Below are 12,320 nucleotides of genomic sequence, written 5' to 3' on the forward strand. Positions count from 1 at the left end.
TTCTCGTATACAAATAATAAAAATAAACTAAAATTCGACATAACCTCTATTATATATGAAGGTTCGTAAAACAACTTGAAACTTGCAACACCCTCTTGTAAACTTACCATATGACTGAGTTCATTCATATTAAAAATATAATATATTATATCGGGAATAATAATCTCACCAAGCATTTGGTTTACATAATTACAATATGAGCATGATTCAATTACATTATAAAGGAACTTATCACTTTACACTATTTGCAGCAATTAACTCAGCCTAATGATAAGTAACTCATTCGAATTGTCGATCGGATGTTGCCAGAGAGGAAGGTACTTTCATGTTATGGTCAGACTTATTACACAAATCTAATGAGTTCCAGCATGATAATAAAAAATTTATAATCCTTGGCAGGCACTCCATAAGCAATGAGACGAGCATAGGCCAATGATGAACCGTTGAAAACTTTTTATATAAAACAAAGTAAAAAGAAGGAATGACCAGCTTTTCAAGCAAATTGGAATAAGTAGAATAGTTTACTCTAAACCTTACTCAAAATCATACTAGACAAGTAATAGATTACATGGAATTAACAGACTAACAGTATTTCCTGTTTTAACTACACATATATACAATGAAATGGAATGCTGAACTTTGACTGTTACCACCACTGTTACACAGATATTTACAATACATTAAAATATTGAACTTTCACTGTTGCCAACATTGCTGCTGGTGGCAGTACTTGTACCAGCCCCACTGGTCAAATTTGAGCTGCTCAGCAATCCCTGAAATGATATTTGACTAAAATTTGACCTTTGAGTATCAAGAAAAGTATCTCGAATGCTTTCCAAAGCTGCCACAATCTCCATCATATTCGGCCGTTTTTGAGGAGATTGTTGTGTGCATGACAAACCCACCCTTATGAGTTGACCGAGACACATCAGAGTCTTATCTTCTTCAGTTTTAGTTGTGGCACTATTATTCAACAGACTGCTATCTACCACTTCTTCCAGTTGATTTGGAAAACCACTACTGGTCCATGTTTTCAAGTCCATTCCTTCCATAAACAAGTTATGGGTTGGTTTTTTCTTTGTGAGCATCTCTAATAGCACTATTCCATAGCTGTAAACATCACCTTTTATTGTGACTTGTCCTCCTAGCCCATATTCTGCATTTTCACAATTTCAATTAACTTGTATTATTCACAATTTTAAACAAAATAGAAAACTAAAAGAAAAGGTTTAATATGCTATCCACTTTGAGTTATACCTGGGGGAATGTAGCCTATGGATCCTTTGAGAGCATGTGTAGAAATGGAAGCTGATTCCTCAGAATTTGCAAAACACATAGTAGCAATTCCAAAGTCTATTAAATATGCTGTGAGATCTTCTCCAAGAAGCACATTGCTGGGTTTTAAATCACAGTGAATCACTTGCATGAAACAATGATGATGGAGATAAGCCACACCATTTGCAATATCTATTGCTATATTCAACCTTTGAATCAAAGTCAAAGCACTTGAATCATTTTCACCATTGGAATATAACCAATTTTCTAAGCTTCCGCTTGCCATGAATGGAAAAATCAAAGCTTTGAAGTCCAAATCTGAATAGCAGGTTATGATTTTAATCAAATTCCTGTGTCGGACTCTGCTCAAAACCTTGCACTCTTTGTCAAAACTCTTTTTTGCTCCTTCATTTTCCAAATTAAGAACCTTGACTGCAATAATTGTGCCATCATTCAAAACACCTTTATAAACTTTCCCAAAACTACCCACTCCTAACAAGTTGGAGTCACTAAATTCATCAGTTGCAGTAACAAGTTCCCTGTATGAAATTCTTTGGTGCCCCACATTCAAAGACCACACACCCTGCCCCACATTCAAGGACCATGCACCCAATAGTCTCCCATGATTTAGTCTCCACAAAATACGCAGAAACAAACAGCATAGAACAATAGCGATAACTGCTCCAACACCTATCATTACTCTTTTGAAATGAAAGAGACTTTTATGTTCATTAGCAGAACAGGTTGACAAACCTACCCAACTTCCACACAAACCAACATTTCCCATAAATGCAGTGGCATCAAGCCTTTTGAAAATTCCACCTTTAGGGACTTCGCCTGATAACTTATTAAAAGAAAAATTTAAGTAAGAGAGAGCTTTGAGTTTCTCCAAAGACATAGGTATTTCACCTGACAAATTATTGGAAGAGAAATTTATGGAATGAAGATTTTGAAGCTCACTGAGGAAAGCTGGAATAAAACCTTCAAGTGCATTGCAAGAAAGATCTACATCTTGAACCATACTCATTTTGCTTAGTCCCAAAGGTATTGTGCCTTCTAATAAATTGTTTGAAATCTTGAAACCCATAGCCAAATTTACAAGACCTCCCATCTCCAGAGGTATGGTCCCCCTGAGCCTGTTATATGATAGGTCTAAATTTAGCAACTTCACACATTTCCCTAAAGTTGCAGGTATAGTACCTGATAACTGGTTATTTTTGAGATTCAGACATTCTAGCTGCTGGAGGTAGCCAACGGATTCGGGGATTCTTCCAGTGAGAGTGTTTCCCCCAACAGATAGGAGCCCAAGGGATTTGAGTTCGCCGATTTCCATCGGGATGTTTCCTTTTAGATTGTTGGAACCCAGATATAACCTCTCCAACCTTTGAAGCCTATTAAGTGAAGAAGGAATTGCTCCGGTAAAATGATTCTCCGCCAAGTCAAGGTACGTTAAACTAGTTAGATTTCCAATCTGTGTAGGTATTTCGCCTGTTAAATGATTGTAACCCAAGTATAGCATACTAATGGTTTTAGAGAGCTGGCCAATAGAAGAGGAAAAATGTCCAGTGAGATTATTAGAGTATAAATCGAGTTCTCGTAGGGAGGAACAGTTGGTTAGAGCAGCAAGAAAGGGCAAGCTCGTGGTGCTGCCACTAATCAGTTGATTATACCCCAAGTGAAGCCGCCGGAGTTGCGTCAACTTGCCCAGCCCCATGGGCACTACCCCGCTGAGCTGGTTTTTCCCGAATACGATGACTTGAAGCTTCGTACAATTGAACAAGGCAGGGGGAATGCTTCCACTCAAATGATTACCGTGCAGATATAATTCCATCAATTGGGTGTGCCTTGTACACAATTCCGATGGAATGTGTCCAGTCAAATGGTTGTCACTTAAAGCCAAAATTTGGAGATTTGTGCAATTTGAAAAGGAAGAAGGGATTTGCCCTGTAAGACTGTTATTCCAAACATTGAATTTGGAGAGGAGACTTAGCATACCCAAATCGGAAGGAAGGAGGCCATGAAGGTTGTTATTTGCAAAACTTACAAAGACCAAAGAAGACATGTTTCCCAAGCAGGCGGGAATTGTACCTGACAAATGGTTGTGTCCTAAGTCATAGTTTTGTAATTTGGAGAGAACACACAGTTCTGAGGGAATGTTTCCTCTTAGATTATTTTTGGTAAAATTCAAGGTCGTTAAACTACGACATCCACCCAGGGTGGGTGGAATGGAACCTTGGAATTGATTCATATTGAGGAAAAGGTCATGTAAACGAAAGAGGTTTCCCAATTGATAGGGTATGGGGCCATGAAAGCTGTTATTGCTAAGGTCGAGTCTTACGAGAAACGAGAGATTGCCAAGAAGAGGAGAGATTGTACCCTCTAGTCCCATGCCCGAAACATTTAGGGACACCACTCTGTGCCCACTGCATGTGATACTTGTCCACTCGCAGACTGAAACATTTGGTTTCCAGTTAGTGGGTAAGGATTGGGAAGGATCATACGTCGTCATTGCAGACACGAATCCAAGCACAGCCTCCTGGTCGGAAGTGTTGCTTAGATGAGCATGGGAAAGATTAGATAATCTAACTGTGGCCAATCCAAAGGGAATGGCAACGAGAAACAAATAAACAAGTAAAAGAAGCATTTTCATACTGCAAACGGAGAGAGAAGGAATGTACCAGATCTCCATCACCTCAGGCAAGAGAATAGGCTTTACAAGCATAACAAAGGGTCAGAAAACTATTTTGGTGGGAGTTTGTTGGCATGTATATATATCGACTTGAACTCCAGTGTGAGGCAATATCGAGCGTCCTATTCAACAGCTGCTGTACCACAAATGCCAACACACAATTCAGTACGACCTGCTTACCAAGAAAGGATTCAGAGTTCATAAAGGAGATTCCGTCACCTTTGAAGTACTTCGATGACATCAACCGAAAGCGGTCCATAGCCCGCAAGTAGTGATTACGATGTCAATTTTGAAAACTCTGAAATGTGGTTGGAAAACTTATTTCGCATGAGAGAGTTTTCCGAACACGAAAGACCGACGTATGTTCTTTTTAAGGGACAAAGGGCTGCCAACCACCAGCGAGGTTATCCGGGAAGCAGGGCAATTTTGGTCGACTAAAGACAAGCCAATGTCCATTCTTCAATGAAGTTAGTCTCTTGGAACATAAGAGGCCTCAACTCCATACTTGAAAGATCAGATCCAAAAAGATAAATTGAACATTATAGTTTTCCAGGAAACAAAAGTAATCGGGGACAATCTTAACAAAATAACTCGTAAAAGTTGGCCCTCGGCGGAATGTATGGCACTGGATGCAAGGGGTTGTACAAGTGGGTTGAGAATCCTTTGGGATTACAAAGTCATTTCCTTCCAATGTTGGATAGCCTCCCACAATACCCTCTAAGGGGAGTTTCAATGCATTGGCTCTGCAGAAAAATATGGCTTGCTGGGGTCTATGGCCCGACTTTGCCAGCAGAAAAGATGGGTTTCTTAAGAAATCTGAGGTACCTAAAAGATTATACCAGGGGAATTCAACTTGATCAAGGCCCCAGGAGAAATGAAGGAGGAGTTAGACGATTGGACCCAATCTCGCTATCTTTCCAGGAGACAATCAAGGATCTGGGTGTGGAGGAAGTGGACTTTGTGAACGGTTCCTACACATGGAACAACTAGCATGGAGGGAAGCATTAGATTGCTTCACGCCTGGATCGCTTTCTTATTTCTCATAACATCCTTCAACATGATCTCTTTTCTCAAGCTTTGATCCTTCCATATCTAGGGTCGAATCATTGACCCATTTGTTTGGAGATCAATTTGCGGATGGCCCCAAGAAATTGGCCCTTCCAGTTTGAGTCCTTTTGGCTGGAAAAGCCGAACTTCTTGGCCAAACTAGAAGCCTGGTGGAAAGAAATCAGAGTCATGGGTAGGAATTTAACGAAAACCTTCCAACTCAAATTAGAAGAACTAAAAGGGATAATCAAGGAGTGGAATCGCAAGGACTTCGGCGACATCCATCAGGAGAAAGCAAGGTTGGAAAACAACATGCAGGAAATCCAACAACGGATCATTCAGGAAGGACACTCGGAGGGCTTGGTCGCTTAGGAGGGGGTGGTTTTTAAAGACCTTGAGCAACGATGAAAATAAGAGGAAATACTTTGGAGGCAAAAACAGAGGTCCAATGGCTTAAAGAGGGGGAGCACAACACAAAATTCTTCCATAGAACCATGATAAAACACAAGGAGTTTAACAAATATTTTCTCTCAATGGACTTGGTGGAACGCGATTTGTACAACACGAGGAGATAATGGATGACTTGATTAGGTACTTCCAACAATTGATCACAAAGACAGATGTAGATAGAAGTGATGCCATTGATCGCATCAAGCAGTGTATCCTGAATCTAATCTCGAGGGATCAACATGAGGCCCTCATGCGAATGGTCTCATATGCAGAAGTGGAGGAAGTTGTCTTGGCTCTCTCATCGAACAAAACTCCAGGCTCAGATGGGTTCACCTCTGAGTTCTTCAAAGAAGGATGGCACTTCCTCGGGACAAAAATTCATGAGTTGGTAGAAGAGTCGCGCCACTCTCAAAAGCTTTGGTCGGGACTTAATGCAACATTTCTCACGTTGATCCCAAAAAAGGTGGCCTTGGACCCAAGTGGATTCAGGCTCATTGCCCTATGTAACGTGATCTATAAAATTATCTCAGGTATCTTGGTTCGATGATTGAAGCCCCTCCTAAACGAGATCATAAGGTCCGATCAGTTAGGTTTTGTGGAGGGTCGTCAGACAATGGATATTATCCTGGTTGAGCACGAAGCAGTTCACTCCTTATCCATTTCAAAATCCCCAAGTATGTTGATTAAATTAGATCTTTCAAAATATTATGACCGTCCGAACTAGAACTATCTGTTTACAATCCCGGATGCGTTCGAGTTTTTTCCTCATGGATTAGCTGGTTCAAATCTATAATTGAAACCCCTTTCTACTCCATTATTATAAACAAGGCTCCCTCATGCACCTTCAAGGGATCTAGGGGTTTAAGGCAAGGGGATCCTATATCCCCCTTCCTTTTCATCATTGTTGCAAAAGGACTGAGTAGGCTTATAAATGTGGTGGTGGAGAACAGATCCCTTCACGGGCTAAAACTTGCTCGGGCAGCGCCTGCCATCACTCACCAACAATTCGTAGATGACAACATGTTGTTTGGAAAGCCCACCCTCAGAGAAGCAAGAGAATTCAGATCCATCCCGGAGGACTTTCAACAAGCATCTGGAACATTGATTAATGGTGACAAATCTTAGATGTTCTTTTTCAATACTCACCCTTGAATCTAGAACCATTTGGCTCGAACTCTTGGCTTCAGAATTGGATCTCTTCCAAGATGTTATGAAACCAGCTCACAAAAAGATAGAAAAGATAGATCAACGCCTTAGAATTCAGCCTCTTCATGGGGGCAACCTCCTTTATTACACAAATGAACAATGCTTGGATGATACAAATGACAAGACCTCCTTTCTATATATAAGAGTCTAAGGGGTCATAATATAATCAGAGTCGACATAACAATAATAATGTAAGGGCATAATAATAAAAATAGTGGGCTTCAATGTCGCACAATAGTAACAATATGGAGACTACATGGGTACAACAATATAATAAGGGGGTTGTACTAATGACAATAAGGGGTTAGACTAGTAGTATAAGGGCCTAACATGCCCCTCTCCTTCAAAAAGTGTTGTCCTCAACGCTTGAGTAGTTCTTGATGCTTCTGTATAAAATTCTTGTTCTCCCATGTGGAATCTTCAACGGGTAAGTTTTTCCACTTGATGAGATACTCTAAAATTGATTGATTTAGTAGCTGTCGGGTTCTTGTTTCTGTGACTGCTCTAGGTTCCAATATGATTTTTCCTTCCTCTTCAAGTTCTAGCAATATTGTTTGAATTGGGATCTTCTGCAAATTTTGAATGAGTGGCCACACTTCTTCGTCCTTCTTCCATTCATCCCTTGCTTCGTTTATCCATTCTGGTTGGATAATAGAAATAGCACAAAACAATGCTTCCACATCCTCATCCTTTCTTGAGAGTGCATTTGCAACAAAATTTTCCATCCCTTTTCTATAGATGATGTCAAAGTCATAACCCAACATATTTGTGACCCATTTTTTCTGTTCTTCCAAAGATAATATTTGTTCTAAAAAGTATTCATGATCCATTTTTACGTTGAAGTGTCTTCCCATTGGGTAAGGTTGCCAATTCTTGAGTGCATGTAGTATTGCCAACATTTCCTTCTCATAAATAACTTGCTTGAGATGTAGCCGTAAAAATACCCAATCACCTACATCAAAACATTTTTCACTGCAATGTTGATCTACCTGTTGTTTCATTCGATTCTGCACCAAAGTGGTGTTATCCTTTAAAAGTTGGAGAACTTGTTCTTGATGATCAATGTGATTTTTCACTTCTTGAACCTTTTTCTTCTTGATATGTCCTTCTATCTTTAGAGTTTGAGGAGTGGTAATTTCTTCCAATGCTTTACAAGATATGGTCGGATTCATTTCTTGATGCTCGATGTGATTTTTCACTTCTTGAACATTTTTCTTCTTAATATGTCCTTCTATCTTGATAGTTTGAGGAGTGGTAATTCCAACCAATGCATTACAAGATATGGTTGGATTCATTTCTTCTTTCTCAGTGTGATCTTTCACTTCTTGAACCATTTTCTTCTTGATATGTTCTTCTATCTTGAGAGTTTGAGGAATAGTAATTCTTGCCAATGCTTTACAAGATACGGTCGGATTCATTTATTCTTTCTCTAGGGTTGGTTCTTGGTGTATATCCTCTTCTTTTGATGTTTCTTGATCATTTTCTTCCTCCTCTTCATAATCTATGTAAAATAATATCTTCTCAGCGCACTTATGACCTCTAGTGCATTTTCTATCACAATTGTAACAAAGTCCTTTTTCTCTTTTTTCTTCCAATTGTTGTGGTGTCACTCTTGTAGGTTGTGGAAGGCTAGGAGAAACAACACTTCCATGTTTATAGTTGTGAGGGGTAGAATTCCTTGTTTCCATAATTTTGCTTTCCACTTTTTTTGCCAACCTAAATGCCTTCTCTAATGAATCAGGTTCCCAAAGACGAGCCTCATGTTGAATGTTATCCTTTAAAGTCCCTATGGAGACATCAATCCTCTGATTTTCTGGAATATCATTTTCCCTTATATTCATTTTTTGAAAGTCCTCAATGTGCTCTACCATTGAACACTTTTGTTTGAGATTTATAAATTGGCTAAAGAAGGTGTTTCTCTTTGTATCCTCATAATGTGCTATCATTTCCTCCGTGAAAATTGACCACATGACAAGTGGTTTACGAGAACAAAGCCCTTTATACCATAAAAATTGATTTGGTTTTAAATAATTAGATGCAATACATACCTTTTGTAACAGTGGTACACCATGTAGATCAAAATATTTCTCCATCTGTAGTATCCAATTCACCACATCCTTTCTATCAAACTTCCTCATCTCGTTTTTTCTTGATTTTAGGAGCTCGATCTTGAAACGACTGTAACTCTATAATTTCAGAACTTCCAGTTCTGAAATTGCGACCTGTAGTAGTCCTCTGAGTCCTCTTTCTAACCCTGCAAGTATGATCAGAATTTGATTCTCCAAGAAAGAGTTATGCCCAATCTCCTAAGATGACGTGATTATATAATGTTTCAGGAGAATGAACTTGTACGACATGCCATGTGTCACTGTTTTGACCTTCGAATCTGAAAACTTTGCACAGAAAACTACAGTCCGTCCTTTTTCTGTAACTTCTTACGAAATTTCAATTTGTTGCTAAGAGAGAAAGCTATGACGATTTTCCCAAGGTCACCTATTTGGAATGTAATTCGGGAGTCTACAAAAATGCCAACTTCCTCAGATCATATCTCCACAAATATAGCGCGAAAAGCTCTAAAAATTTTTAGTGTCTGAAACTTCGCAGAAAAAAGTTATAGCGCAAATGACACGATGACTTGCTTGGAACAGTGAGACCCTAGAATCCAAAGCTCTAATACCAAATGTTATGAAACCAGCTCACAAGAAGATAGAAAAGATAGATCAAAACCATAGAATTCAGCCTCTTCGAGGAGGCAATCTCCTTTACATTACACAAATGAAAAATTCTTGGATGATACAAATAACAAGACCTCCTTTCTATATATAGGAGTCTAAGGGGTCATAATATAATCAAAGCCGACATAACAATTATAATGTAAGGGCACAATAATAACAATAGTGGGCTTCAATGTTGCATAATAGTAACAATATGGAGACTACATGGGTACAACAATATAATAAGGGGGTTGTACTAATAACAATAAGGGGTTACACTAGTAGTATAGGGGCCTAACACAAGAACTTATCTTGGTGTCCCTTTGGTGGCTGATTCCTTGAAAGTCTTGTACTAGAAGGACCTGCTAAGTCTTATTGGCCAAAAGCTCTCCAGCTGGACCTTTGAATTTTTAAACTCTTTAGGATGATTAGCCCTCCTGAAAGTTGTTCTGCAAGCCATCCCAATTTACCATCTCTTAGCCCTTCTGCCCCTCCGCAACATATAAAAAGATCTCATAGGAAAAGTATGGAGCTTCCAATGGTCAAGTCTGCAGATAGGTCGAAAATGGGACCTGGTTGCATGGGACAAATTATGTAAACCAAAGGTCTATGGTGGCCTTGGTTTGAAGAATGCGGAAATTTTGTCTCAAACCCTCAGTGCTAAAGTCTCGTGGCGATGGATGCAAGGTGGGAAGGAGATTTGGAAGGAGGTGTGGTCATATAAATATGGCTTGGATGGTTGGTAAGAGCCCCTAGAAGCCCATAATAACCATCAAGTGGATCCTCAACCTAGAATAGGGCAAAAGACAACCAGGCGTTGATTCAAGACTATGGCTTCTGGGAGATAAGAAATGGCAGCAAAGCTAGATTTGGGGAGGATGGCTGGATGCAGCACCCTAGACTCAGTTTGGAGGATAATCTGCAGGAAATTCAAGCCTTCACCACCCATCTAGGTGTAGAAAAGGCTAGATATTTTTGGCAAGACTCCATTGAATCGTCGAAGTGGAGAGTTTGGAAACCTCCGGATCTTTGGCCAATTCAGGATCCACTTTTGGATTAGGAAGCCCTCACTTTGATCCTACGACAACGCTCCATTCTGAAAATGGTGAGCCAAGAAAACTTTGTTGGGGGCACCTCCCAAAAGGTATGTTCTCTCTTAAAGAAGCCTATTCGATTTTTTCCACTTCTTATGACCAAGCTCCTGACCCATTATGGAAAAGAATATGGTACTCAAAGTTGTGGCCCAATATTTCTTTCTTTATTTGGCTTATCTAGCATGGTAAGCTCCTCACATGGGATAAAATAAGGAAAAAAGGCTTATGTGGCCCCTCTTGTTTCCCCTTGTGCACTAGGGAGGAGGAATCAACTGATCACTTACTAAACTTTTTTTCTAAATCACGGGAAATTTGGGACTGACATGCTCACATTATTCGTAGTAAGAGATCGGTCGGACAATAGTTTAAAGGACTCTCTAGAGTAGTGGCGATGGATGCTCTTCCGAAACCCCATTGTCAATAGAGAGTGGTGCATCTCACAAGGATTTGTTCTTTGGAACATTTGGAAAGTAAGGAACAGAGCAATATTCCATTCAGAGAACATATAGATTGACTAGGTCTGGAAAACGATGATGAGTAATATTAAAGAAACTATTTTAATCTCTTGTTGGTCGAAAGATGATTGGAAGGTGATAGATAAGGAACAGTAAATCTTAATCGCACTCAACCTCAATCTGACCCTATCCATCCCTAGATCCATAGGCCCAAGTGCTCTTAAAGCCCGCTCCCCAATTAGTGGCCCACCACAGCTATTCTTCAAACTGAACTTTAACGAAACCTCCAAGGGAAACCCCCGTCCAGCTGACCTAGGGGAATACTTCAAAACAAAAAAGGGAAAGCTGTGAAAATTTATGCAACCTCATGCGACAACACCACTAATAATGTGGCAGAGTTTCTGGTGCTGGAAAAAGGGCTACAAGTTGCAGCAAATCTAGGGATGGCTAAGCTGCAGGTCATGGGGGGCTCTCAAATAGTGATTTCCAGCTACAAAAAATGATAAATGGGTCCCCTATAAACCAGGTGATTAATATTTGGAGGCTAGAACTCATTAGTGAACATATTCTCTCAAGGATCACTTCTTTTGAATATGTAATTATGAAGCATTTTGACCGAGAAGGAAATAAGGCAATGGACAAGCTTCCTAATTGGGATTGTGATCATCAGGACTAGGGACTCATCAGGAAAAGAACTAGCCCCCATCCATGCAAGATACATCCATGGAGGATTTGAGTAGGACCATGGCCTCGGAGGAGGCCTCCTCAATGGGGGTGATGAGCAAAGAGGGGGATGTTCCCGAGGGAACACGTGGGTGCCTATGGTAAGCATGTGGCTACAGGATGGTGGTTGGCCTCACGTCCCTCCCATATTACCTTGAGTATGAAAGAGAGTAAATATTGACGTGGGAAACCTCAAGTCACATTGGGTCTTGCAGAGGGTGGTGAGCGCATTAACATTATGGAGGGTGGGGGGTGCTTGATGGTCATTCTGCAGCGGAGAGATTTTTGGAGCCTGTGTGTGGAGTACTAGGAGAAGAAGGGAATGTTACAAAGGTGCTTCGGGCCGCGTGAAGGGTCGAGATTGTCGTAGAAGGTTCTGCCCCTACTGGTGCGTGTGGGTAGCTGTCAATTTCCGAATTGGGCTTAGCAAGAGCAAGTCTGTAAGGAACATGGTGTATGTGCATCTAACACGGGTGGTTTGTTGTGGCTTCTAATTTGTTTGGTGTGGTTTCAGTCTTGGCTAGTTGCGAATTTTCCTTTGGTGGAGCGAGATTATTGAAGTGTGCCTCCCCCTCCATTTCACAGGGTACTCGCCTGCGGGGTAGTGCCATTAGCAAGATTGTCGTGGGTTTTGGTTTGCTGGAATTGTGAGGGGTCACTTCAAGGA

General features: G+C 40.3%; 1 protein-coding gene across 1 annotated transcript; it reads right to left on the minus strand.

Moving 5' to 3' along the window:
- Positions 1-453: 453 nt before the first annotated feature.
- Positions 454-3,998, minus strand: LOC149177065 (uncharacterized). The gene is made up of 2 exons (XM_089423272.1): positions 1,258-3,998; positions 454-1,156 (listed from the first exon to the last, which is right to left on the minus strand). Exons 1-2 carry the CDS (start codon positions 3,995-3,997, stop codon positions 681-683), a joined length of 3,216 nt encoding a protein of 1,071 aa, XP_089279398.1. The 5' UTR covers position 3,998; the 3' UTR covers positions 454-680.
- Positions 3,999-12,320: the final 8,322 nt, after the last annotated feature.

The sequence above is a fragment of the Pinus tabuliformis genome, chromosome 4_1 (assembly GCF_031772625.1).
Source record: "Pinus tabuliformis cultivar Carrire ecotype Pingquan chromosome 4_1, CPIR1, whole genome shotgun sequence".
In the NCBI taxonomy this organism is placed as follows: Eukaryota; Viridiplantae; Streptophyta; class Pinopsida; order Pinales; family Pinaceae; genus Pinus; species Pinus tabuliformis.

What these genes read in the sequence shown, in the direction of transcription:
- LOC149177065 (XM_089423272.1), bottom strand. Translation starts at nt 3,997, where the DNA reads ATGCTTGTAAAGCCTATTCTCTTGCCTGAGGTGATGGAGATCTGGTAC. An exon ending in CATAGGCTACATTCCCCCAG is followed by an intron (nt 1,157 to 1,257) that starts GTATAACTCAAA and finishes GTGAAAATGCAG; the next exon opens with AATATGGGCTAGGAGGACAA.